The 19,268-nt window shown below is 44.4% G+C and overlaps 1 protein-coding gene across 3 annotated transcripts in view; it reads right to left on the bottom strand.

The window, feature by feature from the left end:
* The window catches only part of PHEX (phosphate regulating endopeptidase X-linked), a 92,281-nt gene that overhangs the window by 33,573 nt on the left and 39,440 nt on the right, over positions 1–19,268 (bottom strand). For all 3 annotated transcript variants that reach the window (XM_068135833.2, XM_078768241.1, XM_068135835.2), the window contains 5 exons: positions 17,275–17,340; positions 16,955–17,071; positions 16,603–16,686; positions 2,325–2,470; positions 2,083–2,176 (listed from right to left, as the gene is read on the bottom strand). In XM_068135833.2, coding sequence (XP_067991934.2) covers positions 2,083–2,176; positions 2,325–2,470; positions 16,603–16,686; positions 16,955–17,071; positions 17,275–17,340 — 507 coding nt within the window. The remainder of the gene's footprint in view (positions 1–2,082; positions 2,177–2,324; positions 2,471–16,602; positions 16,687–16,954; positions 17,072–17,274; positions 17,341–19,268) is intronic.

Genomic DNA, 19,268 nt, shown 5'->3' with positions numbered 1-19,268 from the left:
GCAGGTGTTGGCCCCCGACATGCGGTGTACATGCCTATTTACAAAGGGCCCCAATGCGCTGCGTGCGCAGGCCTTTAAGACCCAGCTGTACGTAATTGTGTGTGGTGCTGGCCTGGAAATGTCAAAACGAAGGTTACTGATCTTGAAATGAGATAGAAAATAATGAATACTCAGTTATGAGGTTAGTTAGCTACACAATACCGAAAATTCGGTTCGATTCTGACAACTTTGAAAATTTGACCTTTGTGACCTTCAAAGGTCAAAGGTCGAAGATTCCGAAATTTGTTGGAAAACTTGTATTTCATGATGTATGTGATAATATAAGATCATGTACGACATTTCACCCTATCAGGAAGCGAACAATGTAATAAAACCATCAAAAATCGACTTTTCTAAATTTCGTGACCTTGTGACCTTGACCTTGGGGCGAAAATGAAAAATCGAGGTCCGTGGGGCTAGATTGGCCGAACCTAACCCTAATTGGCCTAACCATTGGCCTAACATTGGCCTAACCAAATACCGAAACCCCTGTCAGATTCCACCAACTCCTTCGGAGAAGAAGTAGCTTGAAATCGATTACCCCCTAAAAAGACATCTTTTTCGGGCGTGGCTCCGCCCACAATGGGCGCAATACGCCCACTCTACGCAGGACACAACTAGATCATGATATCAACCTCCCACTCAAGTTTCATGAAGATCGGATGACATCATCGGGTAGTTGTGCTGCGGACAGACAGACAGACAGACACACACCCATGACGAATATAGTGGTCACTCTGTTTGATAACTCGTGAACCAATAAGGTTCTCTTGTTCTCCTCAGTTTCACTCGAGCGGAAGGCCACCATAAGTTGAACCCAGTCTGAGGGAGGTAAAGCTGGTTCAGCCCATCCATTCAGCGGCGGTGTTAATCGCACTGAACACGACAATGTGTCATTTTGAAAGTCCTGTATTACAACTTCATGCTCTAACCTACAACCAAAGGTCAACATCGGCCAAAAGTCAACAACTTAAGGTAGAATTTATAAAATCCTCAATTTTCATCCGATTGACTTGAAATTTGCAGAGGATTTGCATATCAGATCACTGAATTCAACCAAAAGGTCAACAACTTATGTCGGGTATTTTTCAGGTCTCGTGCTATGCACGACATATTTCTTGTTTGTTTTTTGGTTTGTTTGTTACTCGCCTATAGGGCACAGTTCTAAACCGATTGTCAGGAAACTTTACCAAGTTGTAGAGGTAGTCTCACCTGAGAAGCCTCTTGAGTTTGAGGTCAAAGGTCATCTTGAGGTCAAATTTCTAAAATTGTCATTTTTTCCATCGGATCGACTTGAAAATTAAACAGCAATTGCATAGTGCCCAACTGAATTGGGAAACCAACTATTTTTTAAGCTCAAAGGTCAACTCAAGGTCAAACTTCTAAAATCATAAATTTTAATCTGAAAAAATAATAAATTTTCATCCGATTGACCCAAGCTATGATTAAGATCGTCTATTGTAATCTTAATTAAACGGACAATTTGATATCAATATGGCAACGTTTTTTTGAGGGTGGGGAGGTGGGGTGGATTTTGCAAGCATCGTGCTCAGCACGACGTCTTTCTTGTTGTTTTGTTTATTAGATGTCTTTTACTGTTTACTGATGGCTGCGCCTGGATGGGTTTGAGGGTAGAGGAGTAGCAGCTGTAACCCGAATCCTATCCAGGTTCCTCCTGATGGTCATTTTTCAATTGTACAATGCTGATGGGGTGCTGAATATAAACAGGTTATTTTTACGTCGCCTTCATAAAAAAAGGCAAGTCCTTTGTAGAATACATCAGTGCTGTTTGGGGCAAAGCAGTTCTAAGTCTTCCACATTGTTAACCTTTTCATATTATGCATCGGGTTAGACAATCGGTAAAGCAGAAGTTGATATTCTCCAATACAGGTGCATCACTATTTGGGAGATGACTATGCAGGATTGCTGTCTGCATGAGAAAGTCTCCTCTGGATTATATGAACTGAAAATGGAATGGAAAGGGAGGATGAGGAGATGGAGTGAAGGGAGTATGAAGCAGGTTGAGTCTGGGGGTGAAGAGACCTGTTTAAAATCCAGCCATCGATAGCTGAAGCGTGGACTCAGTCTGTTGAGGCTGTATGCTATTAAACGCCACACTAGATAGTTGGCCACTACCCTGCAACAACAAGGGCAGATAGAGAAACATTCTGATTCAGCAGGAACATTGCAAGAAATGAGTGTAATATCCAAGATGGAGGAAAAGTCCCACATCTGCTAGTTACACGACACGTGACGCGTGACCAAGCAAGAGTTCTCGTCCGTACCTGCTATCCGTGTTGTTCAACAGTTGGAATAGTGAAATGAGATATTCTGGGGCCATGACAATCATCGTTTCATTGGGGCCGATTGCACCGACCTCTGGGTTTTCGTCGAGGTTGATAGACTTCCATGCGTAGGCCAGCCAATCAAACTGGCACAGGGGTGGAGCGAGAGACAGTGCAGGGATGTGTTGTTAGTCATCCATCATTTTACTCATTAACTTATTGATTATGTCAAAGATATTTGTAATTGCACACACTATTTTTTATATATGACTAGCAAAGGTACCCGGCGTTGGCGGGCAACACTGGTTTCCTCCCACTCTTCCCCTCCCTCCTCCCAACCCTTCCCCTGCCTCCTACCACCCCACCCCTCACTACAGACTCCCACCCCACCGCCACCTTTCCCCTCCCTCCTCCCACAAAGGTGCCCAGCTTTGCCTGGGATCTAACATACATCTGTTGGACTACCACAACTAAGCACTATTTCGAGGCAAACACTTTATTTATCAAGCTGAAAAATATTGAACAGAAATATCAATGAAGTTGAACAGGTTTATAAGCTAGTAATGTACAAGCGTGGCGTATAAGCTAGTAACACCATATGTAACATCACAGTGACATCATGGTCGGTCCTCTACAGCCGGCCCCAACATCTCAGCGAGCCACAACCCGTAGGTGGCTTAATATACTTTCCTCCAGGACCAAAGTGTACATCAATTGTGTACATCAGGACCAAGGTGTACATCAATTGTGTACATCAGGACCAAAGTGTACATCAATTGTGTACATCAGGACCAAGGTGTACATCAATTGTGTACATCAGGACCAAGGTGTACATCAATTGTGTACATCAGGACCAAGGTGTACATCAATTGTGTACATCAGGACCAAGGTGTACATCAATTGTGTACATCAGGACCAAGGTGTACATCAATCATTGTAATGCTTTTGGATAGACAATATTAAATGTTTTTCCATCAAAGGCCAGTACATTTATACAGATCAAAATCGCTTGTTTTAAAAAATTTGCAAGGTGTATATATGGAGAAGTTAGCTAAGGTGGTAACCTTTTTTTCTACAAACTCTTCTTTCACCCTTGAAAGTTGCGTCGTCAAAGAGAGAGCAACATTACCATTAAGTTGATGTATAGATTGTGTTTGTACTATTTTCGGTTTTTGAATAATTAATCATTAGCACATTTGAGAGGTCACGTAACTCCTGCACTGATCTTACTAATGGTTGTAATGTAGCGACCCATGGGTCCCCCAAGCGAGACCAACAACAGAATCTCCTTGCTCCAGCCGGTGACGTAACCGGCGGGCAAGCCACGGCGCCGGGGTGGCCGGTCACGTGACCACCAAAGCGTGCCGGGCGTGCGGTTATAATCCTTTGCACCTGTCGGTCACGTGACCACCAAAGCGCGCCTCGCCTGAGAGGCGTGGCTTTCGGTTTCGGTTGTGTTTTCTGGTTGTGATATATATGCAGCCCGATAAACGGGCTTTTTAGAGAGTTCCCGAGTTGGTTTTTACAATAAATATCTTCTCGGACGAGTTTGTGTCTTGCCCGTCACTTCGTCCGTCTCAAGCAAGAGCCCGGCTCTTCAGTAACATCCTTATTAACATTATAGTCAAGTCAGCCTTTTGGGATTGCTACTGGTAACATGTAACCCAGTGCTACCTGCTGCATGGCGACTGGCTTTGCTAGTGGGGAGTGTGACTGTGAAACCCTGCCAGGACCAACAACAACACCTGGTGAAGAGAGGATGAGCTCTTCAACCTTCAATCAACCAGCCTTCAACACAAAAAAGATTAACTTTGGGAGCTCAGAGGAGTGCGGAACATCACATCACTCCAAGCTCCCAGTTTGAAAACTATAGCACCAACAAAACCATCCAGTAAGGAGATGGTGTCTCCTAAAAAAAACACCCATCCGGTTGGAACCATTTGAGTCATACCAAAGACTTTTAAAATGGTATGTGTTTCTTTCTTACTTGAAAAGGATAGAGCAAGGAAAATCCCCTTCGGTTGGCATCCATGGAGAGGAGGAAATGCCCCGCTAAGTACGTTGAGAATGACGTCTATGGTACCCAGAGTAACCCGGAAATTGATGGCAGTGACGACACTTCCATCAAGCTCAGTGGCATTGTTGTGTTTATCTCGTGTGTGTGTGTGTGTGTGTGTGTGTGTGTGTGTGTGTGTGTGTGTGTGTGTGAGCTCTATTATGAGCCTTCATCCTTGTATTCAAAGAAAGAGTTATTTTTTAAATATCCGATACCATAATTGATGATCGGAGCTCAGAATCTCACCAATTATATAGGTTGGTTGAAACAGTTTGGTTGACATCCGAAAAAAAAATTGGGCTTTTTAGAAAGTATTGTTTGTATGGATCTACCCTTGGAGATGGTGGTGACAGGTGAAAAATATTTTATCCGGATCCGGATTCGGATCTTCACCAACATTGAATCAATTCTTCCTGGTCAAACACCAAACCTGTCCACCAAATTCGTTCGAATTCGTCCACAACTTTTGTGAGATATCATGCTACATATAATTTTTGCCCTATCTCTCAATAGTGAAGAATCACTTAAAAATTCTCAGATCGAGATCCTAATCAGGATCTTCACCAAAATCCAATTATTTCGTCCTTGTCACATAGATATCATGCTATACTAGTCACCCCCAGGGGGTGTTTGGTCGCCCCCAGGGGGTCATACTATTCGCCCCAGGGGGTGTTTCGATATAGACACCTAGCAGGGCTAAAACAGGACCTGTCAAAGGGTGGAGGAGCTCCCTGCGAGCCAACGGCCAACCATATCCGGTGCCCAACTGTGTCTGCGGACGTCCTCCTGCAGTCGGGTTACCTTTTTCTATTAGGTTGGTGGCAGGATTTGCACTCCGGCCACCATAAAAACATGTCATTCTGCAACACGCACAAAGAACACAACTAAAAAAAAAACCCATTCCATCGGAGTACCGCCTGTGCAGCTGCCCTTCGCAGGGCAGCTCGCCGGATGACAGGATTGGGGGAAAGCCTTTGGGACCCCCATTCTTTGATAAATAATAGGAGGAAAAGCACAGGTAACATTCCTGGGTTGAGTTGTGGAGGTGTGTGTCGGGGTGGTGCTGAGGCGTCGTCCACCAGACGACGGTCTCCTTGGGTTAACCTGAGGCGGTCCCTTTGGGTGGGTGCCTGGAACATTCTTACTCTAAGAGAGGGTGATCACCTGTCTCTGCTATCATCTGAGCTCCAGAGTTTGAACATCAGTGTTGCAGCACTTTCTGAGGTTCGGAGGCCGGATAGTGGTGAGATCATGGTGGGTGGTTACACCTACTACTGGTCTGGTCGCTTTGATGGTTACCATGCCCAGGGAGTTGCTGTAGCTGTGTCCAATAAGCTGACTCCCATGATAGTCGAGGGAACACCGGTGAATGAGCGTATTATGAGACTGAGGATTCGTCATTCTTTGGGTGTCATTTCCATGGTCTCTGTATATGCTCCGACTGAGGAAAGTGATCTCACTGTGAAGGAGGCATTCTACACCATGCTCCAGTCTGTGGTTGATCAGTGCCCCAGTAAAGATACTCTTCTAGTCTTGGGGGATTTCAATGCATCGACTGGCACTGACAGGGATGGTTATGAGGCATGTGTTTGTCCCCATGGATCTGGGACTCTGAACCAGAATAGCACTAAGTTCCTCCGCTTTGCAAGAAATCATGGACTTAGGGTGGCTGGCTCATGGTTTCAGCGCGCACAGCCTGATTGCTAGACATGGTATTCCAATGCTGGTGGTGTAACGAAGGAGATTGACCATGTGCTCATTGATGGTCGATGGTGGATGCTCCAGCACTGCCGGGTCTACCGGAGTGCTCAGTTCCTCAACACTGACGACAGGCTTGTTGTAGCAACTCTGAAGTTGCAGCTCAAATCCAAGAGAATGCTATCATCTCAGCCTCGGCTGGATGTGGGCAAGCACAAGGAGGAGAGGGTACCTGAGGGGTTTGCGAGCAGGTTGAGTAGGGTTTTGGGGGGTCTGGATGCTTCGGGGGATCCTGAGGAGTTGTGGAGTGCATTCAGTTTGTGAGCAGGTTGAGTGGGGTTTTGGGGGGCCTGGATGCTTCGGGGGATCCTGAGGAGTTGTGGAGTGCCTTCAAGACCACCATCCTTGATGTTGCCGGTGGCTGTCTTGGAACCCACCATCAGGTGAAGAAGAACTTTGTCTCTCAGGAGATGCTTGATACCATCAACCAGAGTAGCAAGGCCAGGCTTGATAGCAGAGCTGAACTGTTCCGGGAGCAGAGGCATAAAAATATGCTTGCTGAGGGTGGACAAGGAGGCGTATGTGTGAGGAATCTGTGAAAGGGTAGAGTATCACTTGTGGTCATGTGATTCTCGCCCTGCTTGCAGAGGAATCCTTGCATTGCATTCCTCTAAGCCTGTCCCCTAGGTGTACTGCAGTTAGAACAGAGGGTGGTGGTCTCTTGACAGAGGAGTCTGAAGTGAAGGCCCGCTGGGCCCGTGACTTAGAGTTGCTGTACCAGGCTGACCCACCGGCTGTTGAGTTGGATGTCAGGGGTGTTGCAAACCCAAATGCTGCCCCTCCCCCCCCCCCCTCATTAACTGTGAACCGCCTTCACTTGTGGAAACACAGGCGGCTATGAACCGGCTGAAAGGGGGCAAAGCTCCTGGGATTTGTGGCATCCATGCTGAACTTCTCAAGGATGGTGGAAATGCTGTACTTGAGTCATTGCATGCAGTTCTGTGCTCTGTTTGGAGCACAGGCATCATCCCAACTGACTGGAAGAGAAGCATTGTTGTCCCCCTCTGGAAAGGGAAGGGTGATCACCAGGACTGTAACAACGACCAAGGGGGTGACGCTACTCTCGGTGCCGGGCAAGGTCTTTGCTTGGATCATTCTTGAGAGGGTTCGCCGCCATCTGCTCAAGCACCAGCGACCAGGGCAGTCGGGCTTTACACCAAAGAGGTCAATGATTGACCGTATCCTTGCGCTTTGGGTCCTCACCGAACACAAGCGAGAGTTTCGCCAGGGGCTGATTGCAGCCTATGTTGATCTCAACAAAGCGTTTGATTCGGTGAATTGGGATGCCCTCTGGAGGATTCTTGGTCTTCGTGGAGTGCCACCAACGCTGATCAATCTGATCTCTGAACTACACTCTGATACTGAGAGTGCTGTTAGGTATGGTGGCTCCATCTCTGACTTATTTCCAATGTTACTGGAGTTCCGCAGGTGTGTGTACTGGCTCCCACACTCTTCAGCGCTTGTATGGACTGGATTCTGGGGAGGATGTCGGAAAGGTCAGGCTGCGGTGCATCATTTCGGAGTGTCAAGAGATCTGACGTTGATTTCACAGATGATGCAATCATCTCTGCGGAGACGCTGGATATTCTTACGGGGGCCATCCAGGCACTGAATGAGGAGGTGGAGCCACTGGGATTATGGATTTCCTGAGTCAAAACCAAGATCCAGGCTTTCAATGACATCTTGGATACTGCTGTCCTGTCTGTGCCTGTTTGTGGCAAAGATGTTGAGGTCACGAAGAGATTCACTTACCTTGGCAGTGTTATTCACTCACTTACTTTGGCAGAGCTAGAGTCTTCGCATGTTGCGAGCCAGAGGTTGATCGACGTCTGGGTCGGGCCTGGGGAGTCATGGATTCACTGAATCATGGGGTGTGGCACTGTCGGTATCCATGCAGGAAGACGAAAGTCAGATTCTTTAAGTCATGCTTCCAGTCTTGCTCTACGGATTTTTTTTTCTTCTTGTATACAGAATCGAGGCTCGTGAAAGAGCTAACATTTATCACACAAACAAATCAAACAGACAAACAAAATATATAAAAAGAGGGAGCGGTAGACAAGATGGGGAGAGAAGGGGAAGCACACAAACACAACATTTGAGAGCAGGGACATCGGGAGATGTGTGGGAGGGAGAGGGCTTGGGGGAGGAGGCGTGGGAAGGGGGGGGGGGGGTGGGAGAAGTATAAAACACAAGGACACCGAGGACTTCCGGGAAAGAAGTTGGTATTTCAAAAAAGTGGATTTGTGGTGAAATTAGCGGGAGTAGAAAAGATCAAGGTTTTGGATGGGGGAAGATAAGAGATGGTGGTGAACAGCTGTTTTAAAGACCTGGAGGGAGGAGTGGGATTGAAGAGAGTGAGGGGGTTTGTTCCAGAGGTGGGAGAAAAGAGGAATGAAGGAGTGAAGGTGAGCAGAGAGTCTTGATTTTGGCAGTTTAACCATAAGAGGGTTGCAGGCAGATCTTGAGCGACCTGTAGGAATATTTGGGGGACAGAGCCCAGAGAGAGCTGGGGGGGGGGGGGCAAGGCCGGAGAGGAGTCGGTAGAAGACGGAAAGACCATCAACCTGCCTGCGGTGAATGAGTGAAAGGCCCTCGGAGTTAGCTTCATCGCGGGAGATTCCAGTGACTCTGAACGCTTTGGTTTCAACAGCGTGAAGACGAGCTAGGTGTGAGGCAGGAGCACCAGCCCAGAGGGGAGAGCAGTATTCCATTGAGCTGCGGATGAAAGCCTTGTATTTGGTGAGGAGCTCAGGTGTGCCAAGAGAGGACTTCACACGACGGAGGATGCCCAGTCGGCGACTGGCTTTGGAGACCAGATTTGAAATGTGGTTTTCCCAGGAAAGATCATGGCAGATAGTGAGACCCAAAAGCTTGAGTGACAGAACTTCTTGGAGAGGATTATTCAGAAAGTGGATGGGAGGGTTGTCGAGTCGAGAGATGCGCGATGCGAGGATGCGAGAATTGGACCCTTACCGGGGGCCAGAGAATGAGACTTAACTCCTTTGGAACCAAGTATCTTACGGAGAATCCTTGGCTATCACTGGTCGTACTTTGTGTCCAAAGAGCGGTTGCTGAGAGAGACTCAGATGAGATTTGTTACCTGTATGGTCCGTGAGTGCCAGCTGCGGCTGTATGGATATGTGGCTCGTTTTCTGGACGCTGATCCTGCTCACCAAACACTCTCAGCAAGGGAGTCTCGTGAGTGGAGGAGGCCAACGGGCCGACCGCGTGCCTTGTGGTTGCAGCAGGTTGATCGGTATCTCAAGGAGATGAGGCTGGGCCAGGCATCAGCCTGGGGGATGGCCAGACGGAGGTCCCTGGGCCTGGAGTACCGTCGTAAAGTGTATGTGGCCACACGCTTCTCCGGCGGATGCTCCCATACCTGACCTGTCACATACCCAAACTCTCCACCAAATTTCATCTGAATCCATGCACAACGTTTTGAGATATCCTGGTCACAAAAAGAAAAAAACAAAAAGACAAGAAGTCAGGTGGTAAGTAGCCTGGCAGGTATGATGAAAATCTCTCAATGTCACCTTGACCTTTGACCGATTAAGTCAAATAACCTTTTTCCTTCGAAATCCTCTGGTAAAGTTTTGACGAATATAGCTTAAAGCCTTCACAAGTTGTCACACTCACAGACAAACATACACACATACATTCAAACAAATAAACAAGAATGAATGTCAGGCTTTAGCCTGACATGTGTGACGAAAATCGAGAGAATAAATAAATTGATTGATCAATTCATATAATTAAAATCAAAATCAAAAATATTTTAAGTCCGATGAAAAAAAAATAAAAAATTTTAATGCCTGATTTTGTTGTTTTTATTTCATTTCTTTAATGCTCTGAACAAACTTTGGTACATCATGGGTGTTGAAGGTTGTGGTCAAGTTTGATCGAAATTATGTGTTTAGTTTCTGAGAAGAAAGCAAATACCTATTTTGGGGGGCAACTCTCCCCCCGACCCCCAACCTGTAAATCCCCTTAGGGTCCGATTTTTTTTAATGCCATGAACAAACTTCGGTACATCACAGGTGATGAAGGTTGTGGTCAAGTTTCATCAAAATAGTGTTTGTAGTTTCAGAGAAAAAAGCAAATTCCTATTTTGGGGGGTCAAACCTGGATGCACTTTGACCCCCGGTAAACCCCCTTAGATCCCAGTTTTTTTTTAATGCTGTGAACAAACTTTAGTCACAACACAACAAACACAATTTGTGCAAAATTTGGTCGCAATCCCATCAGCGGTTTCGGAGAAGAAGTTTCAAGTGTTGACGGACTGACGGACGGACAACGCGCCATTGCATAAGCTCTCCTGAACTTAGTTCCAGGTGAGCTAAAAACGAGTGCATTCCGAGGTTTTACTTGCCGAGACGAGGAGGAGGCGGTCTGATGGAGCTTAACCAAGTGCACAGAACGGCATGTGGAGGACTAGCGGATTATGTAAAAAGCTCAACAGATTATCAAATGAGATTTGTGCACGAGCAAGAAAACAACAAATCAGAAAATGTATCTTTAATCCATTTAGCAACAAACTTCCAAAAACAGGTACAAGTGCAGGATACTAGTACACAGGAAAACAAAACAGAAACAAATGCAACCCCAATGATCACAAAGCAGAAAAAGGCAAACTACAAAAATAAATATCAGGAGATATTCTCTGACAAATGGGAGAATGACAAAAGAGCAGGAAGATTAAAAAAAGAGCTTGACAAGTCAGGAGACGACGATGGTTCACGAGCGAGCGGTATTCAATGACAAAGGACGGACTATAACCGAAACAGGCCCAGACAGGCCAGGCCCGGAAATGTCAAAAAGAAGGTTACTGACCTTGAAATGAGATAGAAAATAATGTATGATCAGTTATGAGGTTAGTTAGCTACACAATACCGAAAATTTGGTTCGATTCCGACAACTTTGAAACTTTGACCTTTGTGACCTTCAAAGGTCAAAGGTTGAGATTCTGAAATTTGTTGGAAAACTTGTATTTCATGATGTATGTGATAATATAAGATCATGTACGACATTTCACCCTATCAGGAAGCGAACAATGTAATAAAACCATCAAAAATCGACTTTTCTAAATTTCGTGACCTTGTGACCTTGACCTTGGGGCGAAAATGAAAAATCGAGCTCCGTGGGACTAGACATTGGCCTAACCAAATATCGAAACCCCTGTCAGATTCCACCAAACCCCTTGGAGAAGATGTAGCTTGAAATCGATTACCCCCTAAAAAGACATCTTTTTCGGGCGTGGCTCCGCCCACAATGGGCGCAATACGCCCACTCCGCCCAAAATGGGCGCAATACGCCCACTCTAGGCAGGACAAAACTAGCTCATGATATCAACCTCCCACCCAAGTTTCATCAAGATCGGATGATATCATCGGGTAGTTATGCTGCGGACAGACAGACAGACAGACATACACGCCCTTGACGAATATAGTGATCACTCTGTTTGATAACTCGTGAACCAATAGAACAGGGATTGACAAGGAAGGTTCATTGGAATGGCTACGAAGAGGTCAAATGAATTGGGATGGAGAACAAGTCGTCATAAATGCCCAAGACCAGGGACACCACACTAATGACTTTAAGAAAATGACGGGATTGAGCTGTCGAATATGTACACGGTCAGACTTCCACAGAGCCAATCAGGCAAATGCAGGTTTTGTGGGGTAGAAACAGAAAGTACGAGTCACCTCCTTTCGGGATGTAAAAAACTCATGTCAGAACAGTTGTACACAGAAAGACATGACACCGTCTAGAGTAATCCACTGGCACATCTGTAATCATTTCAACATTCCAGTCCCAGAACAATCTTGGAAACACAAACCAAACTTGATCCTTGAATATGAACATATAGTGCTCACGCATGACAAGATGATCCCATCAAGTGTGGATATTGCAGGCGGAGCATTGCGTCTGGACATAGTGCTCAAACACAAAAAGGAAAAGACGGCATTGTTGATCGAGGCTTCAGTTCCCAATGATTTGGGACTAAATGCTTCAGAAACCAAGAAAATGCTCAAATACCAGGATCTGAAAAATGAGGTCGAGGTCATGGAAACTAAAGAAAGCGGAAATTGTACCGGTGAAGGAGCAACAGGGATGATCAGGAAAACCATTACTGAGCAATTAAAAAGCATTCCGGTGAATATCACTATAAACGAGCTACAGGTGGAGGCTGTCAGAGGTTCAATGAGGATTCTATAAAGAGCCCTTGGACCAAAGTTTTGAGAATGAAGTTTCACAATCTGGTTCATGAATAATGATTCTTTACCGACAAAGGAGGTGGATATTTTGAGTTCTAGGAGCTCACCTCCTAATACCTGCATACTGTAGATAACAACCAATGAGAGAAGCCTATTGATTTTGACGTCAAAAGTCATCTTGAGATCAAATTTCTTAAAATCGTCAATTTGCATCCTTTTAACTTGAAAATTAATCAGCAATTGCATAGTGCATCATTGAATTGGGAAAGCAACTATTTTTGAGGTCAAAAGGTCAAAGGTCAACTCGAGCTCAAACTTCTAAATCATATATTTTCATGTGAAAAGTCATCAATTTTCATCCGTTTGACCCGAGCTATTACTAAGATCATCAATTTTAATCAATAATATGGACAATGTGATGTCTCCATGGCAACTTTTTTCTGGTTGAGGGGGGGGGGGGGGGGTGGGTATTGCAAGTATCATGCTTTGCATGACGTCCTGTTTGTTTATTTGTCTCTGAGCAGGATATCTCAAAAATTTGTGGACGAATTTGGACGAAATTTGTTGGAGAGGTTGGGTATGTAACACGGACAAAATGATTAGATGTTGGTGAAGATCCACATCCGGGTAAGATATTTTTTTTAAAGTGATTCTTCCCATGGATTCATTAATAGGGATTCTTGTGATTACAAAGCATTTTTTGATGTGTGAAAACTCACTCGACCTGGGGGTTGGTAGTTTTATGTATTAAAACATGCTAGAGTGCTGACCTGTGGGGTCATTTATTGTAGTTCTATGTTTTAAAACATGCTAGAGTGCTGACCTGTGGGGTCATTTCTTGTAGTTCTATGTTTCAAAACATTCTAGAGTGCTGACCCGTGGCTCATTTCTTGTAGTTATATGTTTTAAAACATGCTAGAGTGCTAACCTGTGGGGTCATTTCTTGTAGTTATATGTTTTCAAACATGTTAGAGTGCTGACCTGTGGGTCATTTCTTGTAGTTCTATGTTTTTAAACATGCTAGAGTGCTGACCTGTGGGATCATTTCTTGTAGTTCTATGTTTTCAAACATGCTAGAGTGCTGACCTGTGGGGTCATTTCTTGTAGTTCTATGTTTTCAAACATGCTAGAGTGCTGACCTGTGGGTCATTTCTTGTAGTTCTATGTTTTAAAAGATGCTAGAGCGCTGACCTGTGGGGTCATTTCTTGTAGTTCTATGTTTTAAAACATGCTAGAGTGCTGACCTGTGGGGTCATTTCTTGTAGTTCTATGTTTTAAAACATGCTAGAGTGCTGACCTGTGGGGTCATTTCTTGTAGTTCTATGTTTCAAAACATTCTAGAGTGCTGACCCGTGGCTCATTTCTTGTAGTTATATGTTTTAAAACATGCTAGAGTGCTAACCTGTGGGGTCATTTCTTGTAGTTATATGTTTTCAAACATGTTAGAGTGCTGACCTGTGGGTCATTTCTTGTAGTTCTATGTTTTTAAACATGCTAGAGTGCTGACCTGTGGGATCATTTCTTGTAGTTCTATGTTTTCAAACATGCTAGAGTGCTGACCTGTGGGGTCATTTCTTGTAGTTCTATGTTTTCAAACATGCTAGAGTGCTGACCTGTGGGTCATTTCTTGTAGTTCTATGTTTTAAAAGATGCTAGAGCGCTGACCTGTGGGGTCATTTCTTGTAGTTCTATGTTTTAAAACATGCTAGAGTGCTGACCTGTGGGGTCATTTCTTGTAGTTCTATGTTTTAAAACATGCTAGAGTGCTGACCTGTGGGGTCATTTCTTGTAGTTCTATGTTTCAAAACATTCTAGAGTGCTGACCCGTGGCTCATTTCTTGTAGTTATATGTTTTAAAACATTCTAGAGTGCTGACCCGTGGCTCATTTATTGTAGTTATATGTTTTAAAACATGCTAGAGTGCTGACCTGTGGGGTCATTTCTTGTCGTTCTATGTTTTCAAACATGCTAGAGTGCTGACCTGTGGGGTCATTTCTTGTAGTTCTATGTTTTAAAACATGCTAGAGTGCTGACCTATGGGGTCATTTCTTGTAGTTCTATGTTTTCAAACATGCTAGAGTGCTGACTGGTGGGGTCATTTCTTGTAGTTCTATGTTTTTAAACATGCTAGAGTGCTGACCTGTGGGGTCGTTTCTTGTAGTTCTGTGTTTTCAAACATGTTAGAGTGCTGACCTGTGGGGTCATTTCTTGTAGTTCTATGTTTTAAAACATGCTAGAGTGCTGATCTATGGGGTCATTTCTTGTAGTTCTATGTTTTAAAACATGCTAGAGTGCTGACTGGTGGGGTCATTTCTTGTAGTTCTATGTTTTTAAACATGCTAGAGTGCTGACCTGTGGGGTCATTTCTTGTAGTTCTATGTTTTCAAACATGCTAGAGTGCTGACCTGTGGGGTCATTTCTTGTAGTTCTATGTTTTAAATCATGCTAGAGTTCTGACCTGTGGGTCATTTCTTGTAGTTCTATGTTTTCAAACATGCTAGAGTGCTGACCTGTGGGGTCATTTCTTGTCGTTCTATGTTTTCAAACATGCTAGAGTGCCCAACTGTGGGGTCATTTCTTGTAGTTCTATGTTTTAAAACATGCTAGAGTGCTGACCTGTGGGTTCATTTCTTGTAGTTCTATGTTCTTAAACATGCTAGAGTGCTGACCTGTGGGGTCATTTCTTGTAGTTCTACAAACATGCTAGAGTGCTGACCTGTGGGGTCATTTCTTGAAGTTATATGTTTTCAAACATGCTAGAGTGCTGACCTGTGGGTCATTTCTTGTAGTTTTATGCTTTAAAACATGCTAAAGTGCTGACCTGTGGGACCATTTGTTGTAGTTCTATGTTTTAAAACATGCTAGAGTGCTGACCTGTGGGGTCATTTCTTGTAGTTCTATGTTTTAAAACATGATAGAGTGCTGACCTGTGGGTCATTTCTTGTAGTTCTATGTATTAAAACATGCTAGAGTGCTGACCTGTGGAGTCATTTCTTGTAGTTCTATGTTTTAAAACATTATAGAGTGCTGACCTGTGGGGTCATTTCTTGTAGTTCTATGTTTTAAAACATGATAGAGTGCTGACCTGTGGGTCATTTCTTGTAGTTCTATGTTTTCAAACGTGCTAGAGTGCTGACCTGTGGGGTCATTTCTTGTAGTTGTATGTTTTAAAACATGCTAGAGGGCTGACCTGTGGGGTCATTTCTTGTAGTTCTATGCTTTAAAACATGCTAGAGTGCTGACCTGTGGAGTCATTTCTTGTAGTTCTATGTATTAAAACATGCGAGAGTGCTGACCTGTGGGGTCATTTCTTGTAGTTCTATGTTTTAAAACATGATAGAGTGCTGACCTGTGGGTCATTTCTTGTAGTTCTATGTTTTCAAACATGCTAGAGTGCTGACCTGTGGGGTCATTTCTTGTAGTTCTATGTTTTAAAACATGCTAGAGTGCTGACCTGTGGAGTCATTTCTTGTAGTTCTATGTACTAAAACATGCTAGAGTGCTGACCTGTGAGGTCATTTCTTGTAGTTGTATGTTTTAAAACATGCTAGAGTGCTGACCTGTGGGGTCATTTCTTGTAGTTCTATGCTTTAAAACATGCTAGAGTGCTGACCTGTGGAGTCATTTCTTGTAGTTCTATGTACTAAAACATGCTAGAGTGCTGACCTGTGGGTCATTTCTTGTAGTTCTATGTATTAAAACATGCTAGAGTGTTGACCTGTGGGTCATTTCTTGTAGTTCTATGTTTTAAAACGTGCTAGAGTGCTGACCTGTGGGGTCATTTCTTGTAGTTGTATGTTTTAAAACATGCTAGAGTGCTGACCTGTGGGGTCATTTGTTGTAGTTCTATGTTTTAAAACATGCTAGAGTGCTGACCTGTGGGGTCATTTCTTGTAGTTCTATGTATTAAAACATGCTAGAGTGCTGACCTGTGGGTCATTTCTTGTAGTTGTATGTTTTAAAACATGCTAGAGTGCTGACCTGTGGGGTCATTTGTTGTAGTTCTATGTTTTCAAACGTGCTAGAGTGCTGACCTGTGGGGTCATTTCTTGTAGTTCTATGTTTTAAAACATGCTAGAGTGCTGATCTGTGGGGTCATTTGTTGTAGTTCTATGTTTTAAAACATGCTAGAGTGCTGACCTGTGGGGTCATTTCTTGTAGTTCTATGTTTTAAAACATGCTAGAGTGCTGACCTGTGGGGTCATTTGTTGTAGTTCTATGTTTTAAAACATGCTAGAGTGCTGACCTGTGGGGTCATTTCTTGTAGTTCTGCAAGAGTATGCCGGTTGTAGATGGATTCGCTCGTCCGGGATTCTTGTGGTATCAGTATCTGTGGAAGGAAATTTCGGAGCGGGTCTGCGTGAGTGAGGGTTTCTGGGTTGGACACAGAGGTAAGAGCAAAGTTAGATTGCGGAATCGTGTGTTCGATTGTTGAAAAGCACAGGCCGTATTTTATTATTATTGCAGAGATTTGGAATTTACTCCCAGTGAAATAGGTGCAGTTGTTAGGTTCAAGGGTCAGGCCCAGGGTGTATTTTAACCAATGATCTTTGCTGTCCCTTTCCGAGACCCCTTGTTATGCCCCATTGTGCTCTGACCGCTGCAATCTGTCTCTCCAAATGTAAAACGTCGTCCATGTCGTCCTCCGCCTGCTCCCTCTCTGCTCCCAGCATCACCGCCACATCCACCATCAGGTCGAGCAGGGATTTTATGTGCTGTGCACATTGACACACACACACACACACACACACACACACACACACACACACCCACACACACACCAGGTGATATACAAGCACTGCACTTCATACAATGCTATTTATACAATCTGCCCTTGATCAGTCAACACCTCAATTCCAATTGTTGGGAGTGACAGGTGGACTTTCAGTTCATGTCAACAATGCAAATCTTTACTTACCCTGATGGCTTCTGTCGTATTGGTGATGTACTCATCTCTTTCGAGGAAAACAAATCCCTGGTCAACCTGCAAGCACAGTCTGAGATGGTTCCTGTTTAACCTGAAGCGGATGTACGACCAAAGCATGTTTTTCTCTCGTAATGGTTGCTGATTTAAGCTTTTGTGATTCACGGTGGCGAATGCACACCTCCGGTTTTGGTGGCGGTGAAGATCTTTCAATGACATATCGGGATTTCATGGTCATTTAATGACAATGATCGAAAATATATCATTAAATCTACACATTAAATCCACAAATATGACTGAATTTTGACCACTCCTTGCCCCCGATATGAACCATGCATGACCCTCCATTCCCTCCTGCAAACCCCTCAGATTCCCCACCTCCTCCCAAACTATTTTCTCCCCACATCTCACACACATGCTATTATGGGAGCTGCCTATAATATCATATGACATTTTACAGATATTTATTTTTCCCCTTATTTGTCCCATACCCTGAGGGGACTATAGCTTTGCTCTCGGTCCGCAACCACTTGTGGTTTTCTGCAAAAAGAAATTCATACCCTTTACATATTCAACTGAAACTTGGTACGTAGCTTTATTATGGCAAGTTTCAGAACACGTTTGAGTTTCGGGAGATTTCACCATTTTTCCACAGAGTTATGGTTTTTTTGCACTTAGAAAAGATCACATACAAATAGGTCAGTTTTTTTCCAGACTTTCCCCCCTACCCTTTAACATATTGAACTGAAAATTGGTGAGGGTCGTGTATTGCAAAGCAATTCTCTCTCTTGGTTGTGGAGTTATCTTCTCAACACGACTGGCATCGATGTTGAGGCATCATCAGCAGTAACTTCACATCAGCTATTTCATGCAAACACTATTCTTTCTCATTGAAGATTTTTCAGAACGTATTGTTACGTTTATGGGGGGTAGATAAAAGAATACCGTAGGAGAAGTAGAGTTGTATAGGAAATAGCATGGACCGTGTAACGTGTAGGAGAATTTCGATGTAATAAGTAGGGAGACTGTAGTTTAAGGTTGTTTAATTGTACATTATACGAGGGGTGATGCAGTGGTAATTAGCTATAGGGTGTAAGGATAGTTTCCCCCAGTGTGTGCCTTCCCTCTGTAACTTTCCCCTAACGTTTTTGATGCCATGGCTGGTCATGCACAACCTTTAAACAACAACAACCACCAACTACAAGCAAGCAGGTTCCTGGACACTAAGACCGCCCTAATGGACCAAATAGGAAAAAGACCCCGCCAAGAAGACGCGGGGGGAATCAGGAGGGCGGAGAGGCAGGCCGGCAGCCCAATGCCCCGAAGTACACAATTGTCCTGTAGGACGTGGGTGGGGCGAACTGGGAGGGAAACGACACGATTGGCTCTCGCGAGTGAGGAGGACGAAGAGTTCACTTTTTGCCGTGGCCCGACAAGAAGCTAGCCATCTTTGTGCTGGAGGTTTTTGTGCAATCTTGCTAAGAAAGAGGAGCTCTTGGCTGTTTTGGTGGCTGTTGGTAGAGCGTTTCGACTGCTGGGCTCTTGGTGGGCTGAAGGCTGTGCTGTTTGTGACAAGGACACAGAGTGAGAGAGAGCGAAAGAGGGCCGTCTTGACTGCTCGCCACATGGCCATGGGCACTTTCGCTGTCGTCGGCCGGCGCCATCTTGGGCGCGCAGGCGCGGGAAGTGTTGAACTTGGTCATCGCCACCACTCTCCACAAAAAGGGCCCATTTGAGCCAAAAGATAAGTGCTGGCACAAAAAGGGATTTTATTTTCATTTTATTTTCCCCATTGTGACCGTATTCGTGACTGTGTGGAGACGTCTCACCGAATAATTTTAGTTTTTACCTCAACATTAATTTAATTAAATCATTTATGTATCAATTTATTGTCGTGTTTGCATGTTTTGTGGTTTCGGAATAAACCTGTGTGTTCCGTTCACCTGAACGCTTTGCATCTCTTCATTCCCGCATGCGCCAGAAATAGC

Source organism: Myxine glutinosa, chromosome 14 (assembly GCF_964187855.1).
Source record: "Myxine glutinosa chromosome 14, kmMyxGlut1.1, whole genome shotgun sequence".
Classification (NCBI taxonomy): domain Eukaryota; kingdom Metazoa; phylum Chordata; class Myxini; order Myxiniformes; family Myxinidae; genus Myxine; species Myxine glutinosa.
This window is presented reverse-complemented; position numbering and strand designations above follow the sequence as displayed.